General features: G+C 39.7%; 1 protein-coding gene across 9 annotated transcripts in view; it reads right to left on the reverse strand.

The window, feature by feature from the left end:
* Positions 1-6280: 6280 nt before the first annotated feature.
* The window catches only part of LPAR1 (lysophosphatidic acid receptor 1), a 135514-nt gene continuing 124841 nt past the window's right edge, over positions 6281-16953 (reverse strand). For all 9 annotated transcript variants that reach the window (XM_077769856.1, XM_077769858.1, XM_077769855.1 and 6 more), the window contains one exon: positions 6281-8727. In XM_077769856.1, coding sequence (XP_077625982.1) covers positions 8426-8727 — 302 coding nt within the window. In that variant the 3' untranslated portion in view covers positions 6281-8425. The remainder of the gene's footprint in view (positions 8728-16953) is intronic.

A 16953-nucleotide genomic window follows, 5' to 3' on the forward strand; every position in this document is an offset into this window, starting at 1 on the left:
TGCATAGTCATTCAAGGTCTCAGGCCGGTGGGCACTTCATTCTCTTAGTGTTCACCTCTCCGTACTTGGCTTTCAGGGAAAAGATCTGGAGAATACCACAAGGGCTTTTTACTCTCTCAGTCTAGAAATGACAGTTGATACATCCACACAGAGTCCACAGGCCATAATTAGTCACAAGCATTTGTCTAGAAGAGTTGTCATTTTCCGAGAGTCCAGAAAGGAGGGGAAGATAAAATATAGATGAGCTCTCAAAATCTCTACTTCAATTACGCAGTGAGGCAGATACATATTTGCCAACCTGTCTCTCTGTGTCATCAAGTACAAAACCCAAATATGTTCTAGATAGCTAACCTTATTTAAGGCTATATGTATTTTATATAATATAGCTAACCTTATTAACATATCTCCACATATTCCTGGACAATGTTTTCAGATATTAAGTTCTGCTTTTTTTTACTTCTCCCTATTTCCTGACTTTTCTTTCTTCCTCTTCAAACATATCAAAGTCTCTGGGCTTCCTATTTTGAGGAAGAATGTGGCAGGATGAGAGAAGACCTCAAACTCCACAATCTGAGTCTTCAGTCCAGAGAGGTACCCTGGGCTTCAAGAATCACATGGACACTTTGCTCCTGTACCGTTCTCCTTGGGTAGCTCATGGATATCTCAAACTTTAATCATTATCATTTTTCTGTAAACTTGCCCCTCATCTACGTTTCTTTTTTTTTTTAATTTAACATTTATTTATTTTTGACAGAGAGTATGTGAGAGAGAGAGAGAATGAGAGAAGAAGAGTGGGGGTGGGGCAGAGAGAGAGGGAGTCACAGAATCTGAAGCAGGCTCTAGGCTCCAAGCTGTCAGCACAGAGCCCGTCGCAGGGCTTGAACTCAGGAACCGTGAGATCATGACCTGAGCTGAAGTCAGACATTTAACTGACTGAGCCACCCAGGCGCCCCTCATCTATGTTTCCTATCTCACCACATCATATCCCCATCTGTCCAGTGGCCAAGGGCATTACCCGAAAGATGACTTTTTCCACACAATCTCTGGGGCCCAAGCCCTCTCGAATCCAGCCATCTCCTCTCTGCACCTCCGTGACTACCTTCATCTTTCATCCCAGCTAATGTGACAGCCACTGGTTGTGTCTTTTGCCTCCAGGCTTCTTGTCTTCAATTTATTCTGAAATGTAAACAAGACTGTGCCACTCCTTTGTTTAAATCCTTTAACCCATTCCCCATCATTATCAGGATAAAATGACTCTCAGAATTGCTCAAGACATCATGCCTGCCTGCCTCCCTTGCAAGGCTCAATCCCACTGTCCGTACTTGTTCTTCTTTCCAAAATGGCGTGCACTCTCTCACCAAGTGTTTATGCAGCTCGTTGGGAATTCCTATCTACCTATGCTGCATGCGTGTCCTTTTCCTAACGGTGTTGGGGGAGTAAGCTTAGGAATTTCCTCAGCTTGCACTGATGGGTTAACAAGTCATGAAGAATTAGAAAGCCAAAGGATGAACACACCCAAGTTTGGGTAAACAAGGTTAGGTAAATAAGATTAGGTGCATGGGGCAAAGGCCCCCATTAGGACAAAGGTACAGGACAATAGTAGAAAGCCACGTTCACAGGAAGGAGGGACCAAATTAGGTAAACAGGTAAATAGGGCAAGAGATGGCAGCGGGGCAAGTTGCCCAGAGTGGAGCTAATTAGCCCAAGAAAGGTGCCTTGTTAACCCATCCGTGCAAGCTCAGGGAATTCCGAAGCTTCTTCCCCACAATGGTGGTGCTGACGTGTACTGGTTACCCGCGTAGATGCAACTCAGGAGCTTGACAGAGCCACAGATGAGGGCTTTGAGGGGACAGTTCCTATGCTAAAATGGAACGTTCCTAGATTATTCTTACAAAGGTAGCCCCTCTTGCCACCTCTTTATCCCTTTTATTTTCCTTTCATTTCTGTCATGCCATAGTTTCTTTTGTAACTGAATACAATTTGTATAATATCCTGGTTGTGATTTATTTTTAACTTATTTATTTCTCCCCACTTTCCTCCTCACTCCTACTAAATTCTTAAAAGAATTTTAACGTTTATTTATTTTTGAGAGAGAGACAGAGCATGAGTGGAGGAGGGTCGGAAAGAGAGGGGGACACAGAATCTGAAGCAGGCTCCAGGCTCCGAACTGTCAGCACAGAGCCCAACGCGGGGCTCGAACTCACGAACCATGAGCCAAAGTCAGACACTCAACTGACTGAGCCACCCAGGTGCCCCTAAATTCTAACTAAGCTCTATAAAAAAAAACTTGTGTATCTCATTCACAGAAGTCCCCTATGTGCTAGTATATGAAGGGCTCTCAAAGAGTCCCTGTGAATGAATAATAACAACTATCACATTGAATTGTGTTTTTACAGTTCTTAGTCAAAAACCATTTAGTAAACAGTGCCATATTTTAGTTTTGTTCCAGGCATTTGGATCATCAAAAAGAGACAGAAAGTACAAATGTATCCCTTTCTCAAAGAATTTATAACCTAGTTTGGGGTATGGGCATACTCACATGCTCACACAAGCACGAGCACCCCGCAGAACAAATCATGCCCGTTTATGATCTGTTACCTTCGCTTGCTTTTACGGTGTTAAGTTCTTTAGAGGCTTAAAATAATGCAATATATTGTATGGCTCAAGGAACTCATAATTTGGGGAGCCAAGATAAAGACACATGAGGAATTATGGATTGCAATATAAAATACATGAAATTATGTTCAAATAATTCTATAAACAACAACTATTAGGCCCCCAAGTTTCCCTCTGAGAGTCTCCTCGTGTGTAACAGGGGCTCTGCAAAGACCAAAATTCAAATTCCATGAGGGTCTTCTATAAGCTGCAGCTTCTATATTGAATTACAAATTCAACATATACTAATATTAAAAATCTTCCCAAAGCATACTAAGGCACGTTAAACAAGGCACACTCAGCCTTGAGTGATAAAACGTTAATTCAGAAGCCTTGACCTCATTTTTTAAATTGTTCCTATTTAATTTTAACTGTAGTATTCTTAAATGTGGGGGAAACCTTTCTCAGGGCTGTGGAACTAAGGAGCCATTTCTTGGCCAAGAGTGCCTTTACTTGTGGTTGACACATTTTATTTCATTTAAACAAGGGAGTTTAAAGTATTACTTAACACTGTGTTGGGTGAGGTGGAGAATACAAAGCAGGATTCCTTTCTGAAAGCTGCAAGAGATAAAATGCAAACCGATTACAAACAATATTATACAAAGCAAAATGAATTCTGGCTTCCCTGATGCCAATGCGAAGACATCTGAGAGTTTCATAAAACAAAATATAAGATCACTCAGTTTATTAGGCAATGTACGCAACAGAGATGTGTGGCCTAGATTCCATCCGTCCGGAGATTTTTACTTTCGACTTTATTCATTTCTGTATCCCCTGAAATATTTACAAATCTGTATCATTTTTATAATCACAAAAGTCTCTCTCTTGACACACACACACACACACACACACACACACACAGCTTCTAGGGAAGTATCAACCCCACAACTTGAAACTATTGTTATAAGAAAGTTTTAAAAGTTTCTGTATAAAAAATAGTTAAAATGTACTTGAAGAACTGGAGAACAGATTAGTGGTTGCCAGGGGTCAGGATGGGGGTAAGGGAAAGGACAGGGGCTAATAAAAGTACAACAGGAGAGATCTCTGTGATGATAGAACTATTCTATACATGTATCAACATCAATATCCTGCTTGCGACTCATATTCTGGTTTTGCAAGATATTGCCACTGGAGGAAAGTGGGTAACGGATAGAGAAATCTGTCCATATTATTTTTTACGACTGCATATGAATCTACAACTATCTGAAAAGGAAAGTGTAACCTTAAAATGTTAGCAACGTTCTACCTAATTGTATAAAATTGGAACCCAGGAGCCCATACTGGTATAAATAAATGGGAGAGGACAAAACTTTTTCTGACGGTAGAAAGCAAATGAAAAATTGCGAGAAAAAAGAATTAGAAGTTCATTCTTTGGCAACTACCAGAGTAATGATTCATTCATCCAAGAAACATCAATGGATGCTGAGACTAGACATTACAATTCCAGGAGGAATAGAATATTTCCTACAAAATGTTATTATTACAAAGAATAAAACAAAACAAAACAGAGTAGTTTCCTTCACAGTGGAGAAGCCTGAAAGGCAACACCTTAAGTAATCAAAGTTGACATCATCAGTAATGGAACACATCAACATGGTGGGCTACCATGAATCTAATCATAAAGAAATATTAGATCAACCCAGATGCAGGGCCATTCTACAAAATGACCTGTGATCTTGAAATGCCAAAGTCATGAAGGTCAAGAAAAGGCTTAGGGATTCTTCAAGATTGAAGTCTCAGGAAATACGGTAACTAAATACAACCAGCGATCCTAGGCAGGATTCTTTTGCTGCAAAGGACATCAGTGGAAAAACTGGTGCAACTTGAATGGGGCTGTGAAATAAGTGGTAGTTTATCAGTGTTTATTTCCTGACTTTGATGGCTGTATTGAGGTTGCGAAAGAGACTATTTTCTTGAATACTTGCACAGTATTCAAGGATGATGGGGCATCGTGTTGGCAACCTACACACAGTTCAGGGAAAACGTTCTATAAACTTGGCAGACTTAAAGTTTGAGACTGTTTCAAAATAAAAATTACGTTTAGTGTAAGAAATGCAATTAATAATTTTTTCTGCAGACTAGAGCGCGACTTCTCCTTCCTCTTCCAATGAATACATGGTCAAATACATACAAATACATAGTCAAATGAGAAGGACGGCATGAGTGAACATGGAATTCTCTATGTTCAGGGGCTGGCAGTTTTTCTGCAACTGGTCAGACAGTAAAGATTTTAGACTTTGAGGGATGACCTCCATTGCAACTCTTCAATTCTGCTGCTGTAGTGCAAAACATAGCCATAAACAATAAACAATGAAAGTGGCTGTATTCCAATAAAGCTATTCGCCACTGAAATTTGAAGTTCACATAATTTCCATGTGTTACAAAATATTCTTCTCCCGCAACCCCCCAATCACTTACGAATGTAAAGCTCATCCTTAGTTCATACAAGAACTGGTACCTTTGGCCAATGGGTCCTAGTTTGCCTATCTCTTCTTCAGATTTTAAAAGGGTCTTTACATGCCACATTGTTAAGCAGATTATTAGTAAATAATTTGTAAACATGAGAATTATAAATTTAAAACCTGAGATTTTATGTATAGATTATCAAGTTACAGGCGAATGTCACAGAATAAACGGACACAGCTTTGGAAGACTGCTGACCCATTTTGGCTTTTAGTTATACACATTTCTTCTGTTGGGGGACACCTAAATCCAAGCCCATCCCAACACACAAATCCCAATCCTTCTGAGGGTTTGGGGTCACTGAGGCTCACTTGGTGTTAAAAACAAGTAATTTGTTTCAAAAGGTCTTGCCATAAAAATGTTCTTACCTTGGTGTAATGAAGGGACCCGATAAAGATATGTTTCTACAGTTTTGATTTAGCATGAGTCCAAGTTGGGTTTAAGAAAGAGAGCCAGAAATAAGATCACAAAATGATATTTCAAAAGTTGAGGGACTAGCAGAATAAATTAGAAGGAAGACGGACAGTGGAACCTAATGGTTAACTGGGAAAGAAAATGGGAAAACCAGTATGCCTCATTAATTGTATATCAGCTGATGTTTCAAGTCTAGGAAATTACGGCTTCACTAACTTAAAAAATGGAATATGTGAGGGGTGAATAATTTGTGAAGAGTTCTAAGACATCTGACTTCTACCAATCTTACATCCACCTAAATTTAAAGGGTTAGAACTCTCCTCCAAATGTCATTGAGATATTCATTCATTTGAATAAATGTTTTGTTGTCTTCTCCAGCATCTTAGCAATATACCAAAGAGAATATAGTTAACATATAATTGAAAGATACCTATGACTTTTGTTGGTTTTTTGAGAAGCATGAAGATTGCTATTATTTTATAAACTCCAGGTTTTTCAGAAAGTCCTCGTAACGTTTTTATAAAATCACTTTTTTCCAAAAGAAACTTATGCTAAGAGTAAGACTTATTACTGACAGAAATAAAAACAGTTCTGAGTTGGGGAAGCATATGGTGGCCTCACCCCAAGAGGTCAGAAGCCCTGGTGACAGAGACATAAGGTCCACAGAAGGAGAGCACCATGCAACGCAATCTGGAAGACTCTTGAGCAAGAGAAACAACACTGATCAGAACCACACGTTGCCAAACACTGATTGAAAATGAATTTATTAAGGTCCAATTAGTATGTTTTTAATTCAAATAGTCCAGAATATATGCACATGAAAGTCCAAGTTCATTTCTTTCACTTCCAACATAAAATGCTCTGTACTTTGTATAAAGTATGTGCAAACATGTTTCTGCTGACTGCTTCCCCATGTTCTTTCCACCTTACGGGTCTGCCCTCTGCTCAAATGCTGACTGAACTGACTTCTTCCTTCCTAGAGGATGATTCTCCCAGACATCTTTCTCTTCAACGTACTCCCAACTTTCCCATACCTGCTTCATGACTGTGACTTTCCTGGTTACTTCTTATAACAAACTGGTGCAATTACTAGGTCATCTGGACAATTCATTAAACAGGTATCACCCATGACAGTGGGACTCTATTAGACGGGATTCCTGGAGAAGACACAGTATCCAGTCACATACTGACACACTCCACCCATGTGCTACAGGAGGGGCCCAAGCTATTTAATATGAAGCTCCTTTATTCTCTTGGCATGTTTGATTTCTTCGCATTGTCTTCACTTCTACATTACAGCTGTGGCTACCAAGTGCCATAAATCGGTTCCTCAAACAAAATTTGGGATCGCTAGACATATTAATTAGGGTTCCTGGTCATTTGTGACAATTGCCTGCTTTTAGTCCATCTTTATATAGGAAAAAAAAAAGTCACTCTCAACTAAAGTGACCACTGCATTTCCTTTGTAAAAAGGTAATTTTACTGGCTTTCCTCACAATGGCCACCCACGTGGTGCAAAGCAGGAAATCCCTTTTTATAAAAGGTAAGAACATAAAAAGACATTTCACATTTTTAAAAAAATCCTTCATGGGAATATGTCCTAAGTAAATAATCAATTATATGGACAAAGTTTTATGTACACAAAATTTTTGCAACATTATTTATAATAGCAAAAATTAGAAATGACCTAAGTAGTCAACAATGTGGGAATGGTTAAATAAACGGAATTGTATCCATTAAATGGAATATTATATAGCCACTAAAATTATGTTTTTGTGAAATTTTTAATGCCATAGGAAAATGTGGCAACTCTGCAGTGGAAAAAAAAAAAAACGGTTATAAAATTGTTTACGTAGGATCCCAATTATATAAAAAAGGCATGTAATATACATAGAGGCATACACAGGGGGAAAGCTGTGGTTATGGTGTTTAACGGTGGTTACTTCTGGGTCATGATATTACCAGTTAATTATTTTTTCTGTTTTATACAGTTCTGCATTTTTCAAGTGTTCTACAATGAGTATGTATTATTTTATAATACAGAAAAACACAGGCTATTAAAAATTCTTCTGATGTACTGATAATTAGAATGCACTTGCGTATTATAAATATGTGCTTCATCTTCTATGATTTTTTTTAGACTACATATTCTTTTGGTAATAAACTTACATTCCCTGTTTTAGATGTGTTGTAACACTTTGACAAGAAGGTAATATTATGATGAGAGCATCGTTTCATAACCTAAATACTGGCTTTGACATCTAGGTTCTTCTATTTCCTAGAAGATTTAAAATTTATACCCTTTTATCTTTTTAAGTAAGGCATACTGCATACATACATTACATGCATGCTTTCTAAAAAATAATTCTAATTTACAATTTTCCTATGTAAGGAAAAAAATGGAGTTACAATAGTTTAAAAACAGCCTACGGTCTTATCCACCACAAGCATGCTGACAGGCATAAACATGTTTATTAAATGAAATGTATCCTTTAGAAATATAAAAAAGGGAAGCCTGTATGTAGATGAAGTTGTGGATTCAATTAGTCAGAAATTTATTCTGACTTGCACCAAACCACACAAAATCTTTTGAAGTCGAGTTAGTGTAGTCTAAACGGGCACTCCGGGGTCTCTTCTGGATTTCATGGCATGATCTCCACTTTCTACTTTCAAAAGGAACAGGGATCAGGAAGAGGGTTGTCACATAAGCTAATGTCCAACGTATCTCGAGTCTCGTTGGGTCTAGGAACAAATACTGCCATTGGTTAGTGTTTAAGTACGTGAGTTTGTTTCTCCTCTCTCTCTCTCACCCCACCTCGCCCTGGCATTTGGGGAGGGGGAGGCTGTTCATCCCTCGATCGCTGATGGCCGGCTGCGTCTCTTAGTTTCCTTTCTAAACCACAGAGTGGTCATTGCTGTGAACTCCGGCCAAGATGGTGTGGTTGAGGGAGGAAGCTGAGCGGTCCGAGCCTTCCGTGGGGCCGCTGGTGCTGTCACTGCGCTGGCAGCAGAGGATCTGTCGGAAGGTGGCGCTCATCTCCTTGTCGCGGTAGGAGTAGATGATGGGGTTCATGGCGGAGTTGAACTCGGCCAGCAGAAGGAAAAACTTCTCATAGGCCAGGACGTCACACTGTGGACAGCACACATCAAGAAGTAACAAGACCAGTCCAGGAGTCCAGCAGACGATAAAGGCGCCTACAAGGACAGGGATCAAGAGGATTTTAAAACGGAAGAACAAAAATATATGTAATTATGGAGCAAGCAACCGTCATGTGAACTGATGCTGGGTCAACATAAAAATACTAAGATTCAAAGCCACCAGATCGTCCTCTGAAATGAAAATTCTTGAAAGAAAATTTAATGAGAAAATAACTGAATAAAATCTCACTGAATCAGACCCTACTGAAAGTGAGTATTTATTGAGACAGAGATGATGATTACTTTGAGCAAAACATAAAGTTTGCTAAGAAATTGAGACATTTGGGGATACACCCCTCAACATTTACAAAGATGGGGTTCTTAGCAGTTAACAGTGCTTTGGAGCAAAAGGGAAGCCTGTGACAAATGTTTAATGTTTAATTAAGGCACAATTTCTGAATTCAGGCTGAATGGACTCAAATCCTTGCTTTGCTGTTTAGAAAACTGAGTGAGTTTAGGCAATTACTTTCTTACCTCAGTTTTCTAACATGAAAAATACAAACGATTATATTTACCTCATCAGGTTTATTGGAAGAAATAAATAAATAATCATTAAGCATATCTTAGCAGTATCAACAATAATACTGTTATTATCTGCTCAGGATCATGGGCCTGTTTGGAAATAGAAATTTCCAACAATAAGATGGATGCTTATTTTTTATTCAACCATCACTTAAAAGGTGCTTTTCTATAGGCTTTACAAATACTCATTTTATCAGCACAATAGCCATATGGGAGAGAAACCATTATCGCAACATATAGGTGAAGGAACCAGGAAAATATGTTATATTCCTGCTTCCTGAACTTAATAAAATTATGTATTTTAAACCAAATTTTATGGTTTAGATGTTTTACTAATTTAGATCAACTTTCATTTCTTCCTCCAACTATTCTGAATCGTTTGGGCTTTTACTGTAAGTGTAAAAAGAATGGAAATTCAGATTCTCTCCTTAATTCCAGTTGATTTTGTTCCTGAAGTCACCCATTTGGCTCCCAGGGAAAACAGAGGTGAAATCGCATAAAAATCTGCTACCGTGTTACCCGAGAGTCTGCAGGGGACCCTTGGCCAAGAGGACACGGGCTAACAGATGCGGTGGGCACCATCACATCCCACCACAGCTCACCCCACATGTGAATCAGGCCACATGCTGAACAGACAGGGAACAGGATGACCAGTGAAGCGCATCTGAATCTTCAGATTGAAATGGCACCGGCCAAAGTGGCTTGGACGGGGGTTGTGGATTTGGACCAGCCTCAAGGACTGAGTTTTGTAAAACACAAACACATGAGATCTAGTATCCAAACAGCCCTGTTTTGAATGTGGGCTTTCTTTTTTGAACCTATTCAGCAGGGAAATGAAAATAAAGGAGAAAAGTACCCCCATAAAGCCCTTTGTTCTAAAACACAAATGTGTATTGGTTTTAAACTGCTGTTCACTTTGAAGACTGTCCAAGGTGCTTCATTTTCTAGTAAATACAATACCTTAGATTTTCCTTAGAGAGAAAAAAAATATTTCAAATATCAGGAGATAATAGCCAAGGAGCTATTTGAACTTCAAGTAAAAATGTTAATCAATCATTCATTCCAAGTCCTTGAATTTCCTTGCTTGAAAATCACTCAGAAAGCTAAACATAAAGGGAAATCAAAGGAATTGCCTCTTGGGTTTCAGAAATAATGCATTATTCATTGAGAAGCCAGGAAGGGAATTATTCTCAGGGTGGAAAATGCTTGGATGGAAAATGCATGGTCCCATCATTCCATTTACTTGGAAACTAAAAACACGCAGGCTCTTCATGAATGGGAGAGCATTCTTGCAAGTTTCCTTTCCCTTTCTTTTATCAAAGCTCTAATTGAACTCAAATTTAGAGCTTGATTAGATACCAGCAACATGCAGCTCAACAGATTTATTTTCAATAAAATGATCTTTTTCTCCTCCTGGGCAGCAGAAGGGAACATTCTTATTCCCACAAGACTTTAAGTGACAGAATTCAAATACAGTCATTTGTCGTTTATAATTTCTTCCAACTTTTAAAATTCAAAAAGACCAAGATCTTTTCAATAAAAGCCATAGTCTCAGAAACTCGCCGGGCCTTACTTTTAGACCAAAAAAAAAAGGAAAGCAGGTAAGCAAGGAGACTTGCTAGATTAGAGACAGGAAGTGGGAAGTAGCAGCCTGACACAGGAGCTAATACATGTGGATGCTTCATGGAGGAATTCGGAGTCCTCTCCCTTCTTCAGCAAAAGGAACTATTTTCAGAACCAGGCTCACAGGCCGAACCACCCAGTCCTAATATTGTGTTTGGTTCTTTTAGACTTAAGTAATTTGAGGGATGCAGAGTATAGGCCTCAGAAATCAACATCTAAAACCAATCATACCATTTTCCCTTCTTCTCCCTTCCCTCCTCCTTTGCCAAGGACCAAACTGATGAAAAGTGAAGACGGGCCACATAAGTGGAAAATGGGGGCCTGGAAAATTCCAAGGTGATGAACCTTCTAAACAATAGCTCCTGACTGGCTCGGTCAGTTGAACATGGGAATCCTGATGTTGGGGTTATGAGTTCGAGCCCCATGTTGAATATAGAGATTACTTAAAAATAAAATCTTTAAAAGGTAAAATAAACAATAGTGAGTGATTATTATGAAATCAAGTTTGCTCCAACGATGAATTTACCCTCAAGCTTCTTTGTTAAAAATTTTTAAATGTTTATTTTTGAGAGAGAGGAAGAGATCGAACACAAGAGAGAGAGGGAGACACAGAATCCATAGCAGGTTCCAGGGTCTGAGCTGTCAGCAAAGAGCCCGACAATGGGATTCAAACTCACATGCTGTGCGATCATGACCTGAGCCGAAGTCCAACACTTAACTGACTGAGCCACCAGGGCACCCCTACCCCCAAGCTTTTAAAAACAAAACCAAACTACATCCAGGCCCCTTTAGTAATAAGTAGCCAATCATAATTCAATTGGGTGATGGGACTTGAGATGTGCATTACGGAGCCTATCAACACCTAATCTTTAGAGACTTGAGTACACACCTAGAGCAAGTTAATAAGAGTAAAAGAACCTCCATCTCCATCTCTATACCCTGTACATCTACTTGACTATACTACCTATCACCAGTGTCAGTGGCATAATGAGTGAAGGCCGGTGTAGCACAGAACCAGAGCAGATTTCCTGCAAGGGCAGAGTGTGGAAGCATGTTTTGGACTGTAGAAGACCTGCATTTCAAAAACCTCTGAGGTGATACCACCTGATTGTAAGAGATTCCAAGGCCTTGCTGTGAGTCCAAGGAAGATAAGAAGAAGGAAAAGAGAGGGAACACAGGGAAGCACAGGAGCCCCAAATCAGTTTGGAGGTTCTCATGGGTCAGCTCAACACCAATGCCAAGATGTCAAACAAAATGCCATCTCGGTAGGGACAGTGCTTTAGGTAGTTTGTGTATTTCCAGAACATTTCTGATGGATGTATTCCCACAAGGAATGCTATGCAACAGCAGGGAAATAAGAGGAAGCATAAACAGTTTGTGGTTATTTATTTTAAAGTCAGAAGCAGAAGTAGCAGAAGATAAGCTGGTCAAGGTCATGAAGGCCTTGTGTATCTGGCTAAGACATTAGAAATTTCTCCAGCACAGCACTGGTTCTCAGGCCTTGCCACGTGTTACAATAACCCACAGAGCTTGTAAGAAAGACTGATTTTCACTTACACTTCCCTCTGTGAGATTCTAATGTCACTGGCCTCACTGGTCTGAGTCTCACTGAACAAGGAACGCTCTAATAGAATATAGAAAATAGAAGGAAGAAAATAATCTGGATAAAAATAAAGACAAAAAAATCAGATGTTTCCAAATTCCAGAGGAGAACTAAGGAAAGCCTGAATCAGAGCAGTGGCAATATTAAGAAATGGACTGCATGAAACGGGGAAGATGCAAAGGGTCTAGACGTGCCTCCTAGATTTCCCACGGCGGGGGTGGGGGTGGCAGTGAAGGAAGAAAGTCACTACCTTTCACCGAAGGAAACACAGGAGAAAGGGTCAGCTGGTGTTTTCTGAGGGGAGAGGAAGAGAACAGAGACGATGCCCTCGAATTTATTGATACAAACTTTGAGGCACCTGCAAGATTTCAGCAGACGCCTTAAAGACAGGATTGGTGCGCATGGCAATCTGAGCCCTGGGCAACCATCTCTCATCACACCAACAAGAGTGGCTACATTCCGCACAATCTGCCACATTACATGTAACATGGGGAGACGGATATTCAAAACTATCCGTGATGGTTGCTGCTTAGAGCAACTTCATTCCTCTCTTACGCATCTGTCGAATCAATCTGCGAGGGCCCCGGTGCCCACAAAGATGGGGGGTGAGGTGCCGGAATGTAGACGTACAAAGCAGGGAGGAAGGAGGCGGTTTTGGAACCACAGGTCACAGCTGCAGATCGGGATCGTATTACCACACCTTCCCTCAAATCTACACAACCCCATCAGTGGAATAATGCTTACCATCTGGTCTCTCAATTAGAGTCTTTTTTCTAGAGTGACTTTTCCCTAATCAGTTGAACTTTGCTTACATATGAACATAACCAAACTTTAACCAAAGATAAAGATAGAAAGTCCTTGATGGAGAAGACCGCTAGGGAGAGCACCCGTTGATGAAGAAAAAAACAGAAAACATTTCCAGTCTGACTGGCAAATTGGTGTTTTTAACACACACACACACACACACACAGATCTAAAACAAGTCAAGGTAACTCCATTCTGTACTAGTGCCGTGTTCAAATCAACCTCTTCCATGGCCTTGGGTTTCTTGTTTCTCAAAGGATCTATGAAATAGTCCAATCTCAGAGGCCTGTGGTAGAGGCTGAGGGGGAATATAAGTGTTCGAAAACATACACTACTTCCACTGCCACTAAACTGGAATTTCCTTCACAGAAGAAGCTTCTTGGTATCCCAGAATTCAGTCCAATTTTTGTAGTTATCTTATGATTTCTGCTAGTAAGGTGCTCAGAAACGATTTGGCTAGCTAGGAAATCCTTCTAAATTATGTATCTTAAAAGAGGCTGTGTTAGGTAATAGGTCACAGGTGAAAGGCTTATGCCTAGGTCTAGCAGTTGAGGGATCATTGCCATGAAAATGTAAATGGCTTTTTGAAATTAAAGTTTTTTTTCTAAAACAGTAACCTAGATTATTTATAAAATCCATTTTCTAGAACACTGAAAATATAAAATTAATGCACTTCTGCTTCTTCATGGTCATAGTAAATGCTTCATACGTTTATAGTTGCATGATTTCACTCAGTGTGTGACTACTCTAACGTGACCTTCACCCCTGAGGGCAACATTTATCCCTTAAACTTTTTAAAATGTTTATTTATTTTTGAGAGAGATAGAGCATGAGTGGGGGATAGGCAGAGAGAGACAGAGAGGGAGACACAGAATCCGAAGCAGGCTCCAGGCTCTGAGCTATCAGCACCGAGCCTGATGCGGAGCTTGAACTCATTAACTGCTGCCCTGATGAAGTCACGCACTTAACCGACTGAACCATCCAGGCACCCCAATGTTTATCCTTTAAAGAAGGACATTAACAACATACACATTGCGGAGTCCCTGGCTGACTCAGTCAGTGAAGTGTGAGATTCTCAGGGTTGTGAGTTTGAGCCCCACACTGGGTGTAGAGGTCACACAAAAATAAAATCTTAGAAATGAACAAAAAACCATAAGATCGCAAAGCAGAACAGAATACTCATTCAGGTCTCTTTTGAATATTCCTGGATGAAAGTTTTAGCTAATCCTGTCTTTGAGCAACACAGTGCTGGCTTTCCTGTACAAAGGAGAATGCCAGCACTGCTTTGCTTCTAGCATTTGTACTCTCCTTCACATTAAACACTGAGTATCATACACATGCCTGCTCCATACCCTACAACAGACTCTAAAACCCACCCGCTGGCTGTACATTGGAAAGCACACGCCGAAGTGGCTTGCATGCCAGCCAGCATCATCTCTCAGAGAAGAACTTCTGCACTTGAGAACAGCCAGTAGAAACCACTTCTCCATGGCTACAGCCTAGCCAAGTAAGCTTTTTATCTGCCTATTGCAACAGGATCCTAACCAATTCCTCTTCCTCCATGCTTCTTCCCTAAAGCTTGCAGAGAAGAGCCAGAATGATCTTTCATAAACACAAATCAATTCATATTACATCACTTTCCTTCTTAAAAATCCTACAAAGGCTTTCTACTTGAAACCCTTACTGTGATCTCTACTGCCCCCTCTGACTGGCCTGTCAGTCTCTTCAACCTCGTCTCTTCCCACTCATCACCCATTCACTAGAGTCTAATCACATGCACCAAGGTCATTTCTATCTCAGGACCTTTGCATTTATAGTCCTTTTACCTAGGAACACTCCTTCTGTAGACCTTCCCATCTACTTACTTGCAATTAAATATCACTTCCTCAAAAGCGATCCCTCGTTATCCTAATGTTGCACACTCTCCTCACTACGCTGTCCCATTTTATCATCTTCATATCTCGTAACTGTACCCAAAACTATCTCATTGGCTTAACATGTTTATTTTCTATCTTCCTTCAATGAGAATGTAAGCTTTGTAAAGGAAGTAAATGTGGCCTCTCTCATGTCTGTATCTCCAGCATCTAGAACAGCAGCTGGCATACAGTGGACATTCAATGTATCTGTCACATATCAGTCACAGGTAACTCCCCAATAGACATACTGGTAAGTTGATAAGTAAATAATCATTGATAAATGATGAGTAAATAAATTGTTAATAAGGACTGGAAAATAAACACTGATACCAACAGGATGCAAAGTCTCTGGGTGCTACAAGGCATTCAAAGGGCATGAGGTGGATCTGATATGCAAGTCTCACCATCTCTGCATTTGTCACTGTAGCATAAATAAGTCTATTGCTAACAATCCGGATGGGTATCAGATTACCTGTGGAATCTCTTAAGTTCTGGAGAACCATGTTGGGTCACTAATGAAGGAAGACATGGCTGCTAAAAGAATGGTTCAATAGGACGACACTGCTCCATCAGACCCTAGAAAAAATCACTTATTGACTCAATACACTCTGCATTAATCCCTCAGGATCCAAAGTTCCATGCAGGGGCATTTGGCCAGGATTAGGTCTCATACCATGCCCTAGTTATCAGGGAGTGTGGGGAGAATATATCCTGCCCCTTGGCATATACTGTCTTACCTTTTTTTAAAATATAAAGTACACTTCTAATCATGTATCATTAGACTCAATGTCCAGGCATAATATTAAATGTGAATATTCACAAGACTTTTTCCAGTGTCATACGTGCATTTTTTACAGGGACTCAAACTGGTGTATGGTTTTCATATATTTATGTCCCCATAATTTATAGTAGTTTACTTACCTCAAGGATGACTCCATTTATGAGAGGATAAGGATAATTCTCATTAATCTAATTTTTCTTCCCAGCATAGTATATCAGCTGCTTTCCTTTCAGTAACTGATGTCTAAATAATGGTATAAAGCTAATTCCTTGAATTATTATCTTTTTTTTCCTATAGAAAGTTTGGAAAATGCAGAAAAATATAAATAGGAAATTTTAAAAATTACTTCAAGTCCTGCGGCCTAGACATACTTTAGTGTATGATCTTGCACTTTTAAAATGTTGCTTTTAACTTTAAATGTTTGCCTTTCTTCTGATCGCACATGAAATTAACATTGAATAACTCTTTACTAGTGATGGGGAAGGGAAGGAAAGTAGATTTTTTATCTTTAGGAACACTATTTTGTTATCCAGTTGGTGTTTTTATGTAGTAATGTATCTTAATTTGGTCAATACAATATCGTCTTGAATCTGTGAGAATATTAACTGTAATTTATTGGAGGCTGTCTTGTGTTTCCTAGAGTACTTCTGTTTCAGTGTAAGATGCTACAATACACACAAATCCACTGCAGGGACAGCATGCTTCAGGGAATGTGTGTGCATTATGCAGGAGACTTCCCAGAATGGGGGGCCCCCTGGGAAGCAAATTGCCATCAAAGCCAGCTTTTTCCTCTACTTACAATATCCAGTGATGCCATCTAATGGGTGGGAGAAAAGTTCTATTAGACAGTCACATGGAGAGAAATAGGCTCCACTGAAAGCTCTTATCTATGAATGGTGAACATGAAGTTGCAATAATGCTCAAATAATACAGAAATAGCATGGCCATCTTTCAGCTCCAAATTCTGAAAAATC

Source organism: Crocuta crocuta, unplaced genomic scaffold, assembly GCF_008692635.1.
Source record: "Crocuta crocuta isolate KB4526 unplaced genomic scaffold, BGI_CrCroc_1.0 scaffold95, whole genome shotgun sequence".
NCBI lineage: Eukaryota > Metazoa > Chordata > Mammalia > Carnivora > Hyaenidae > Crocuta > Crocuta crocuta.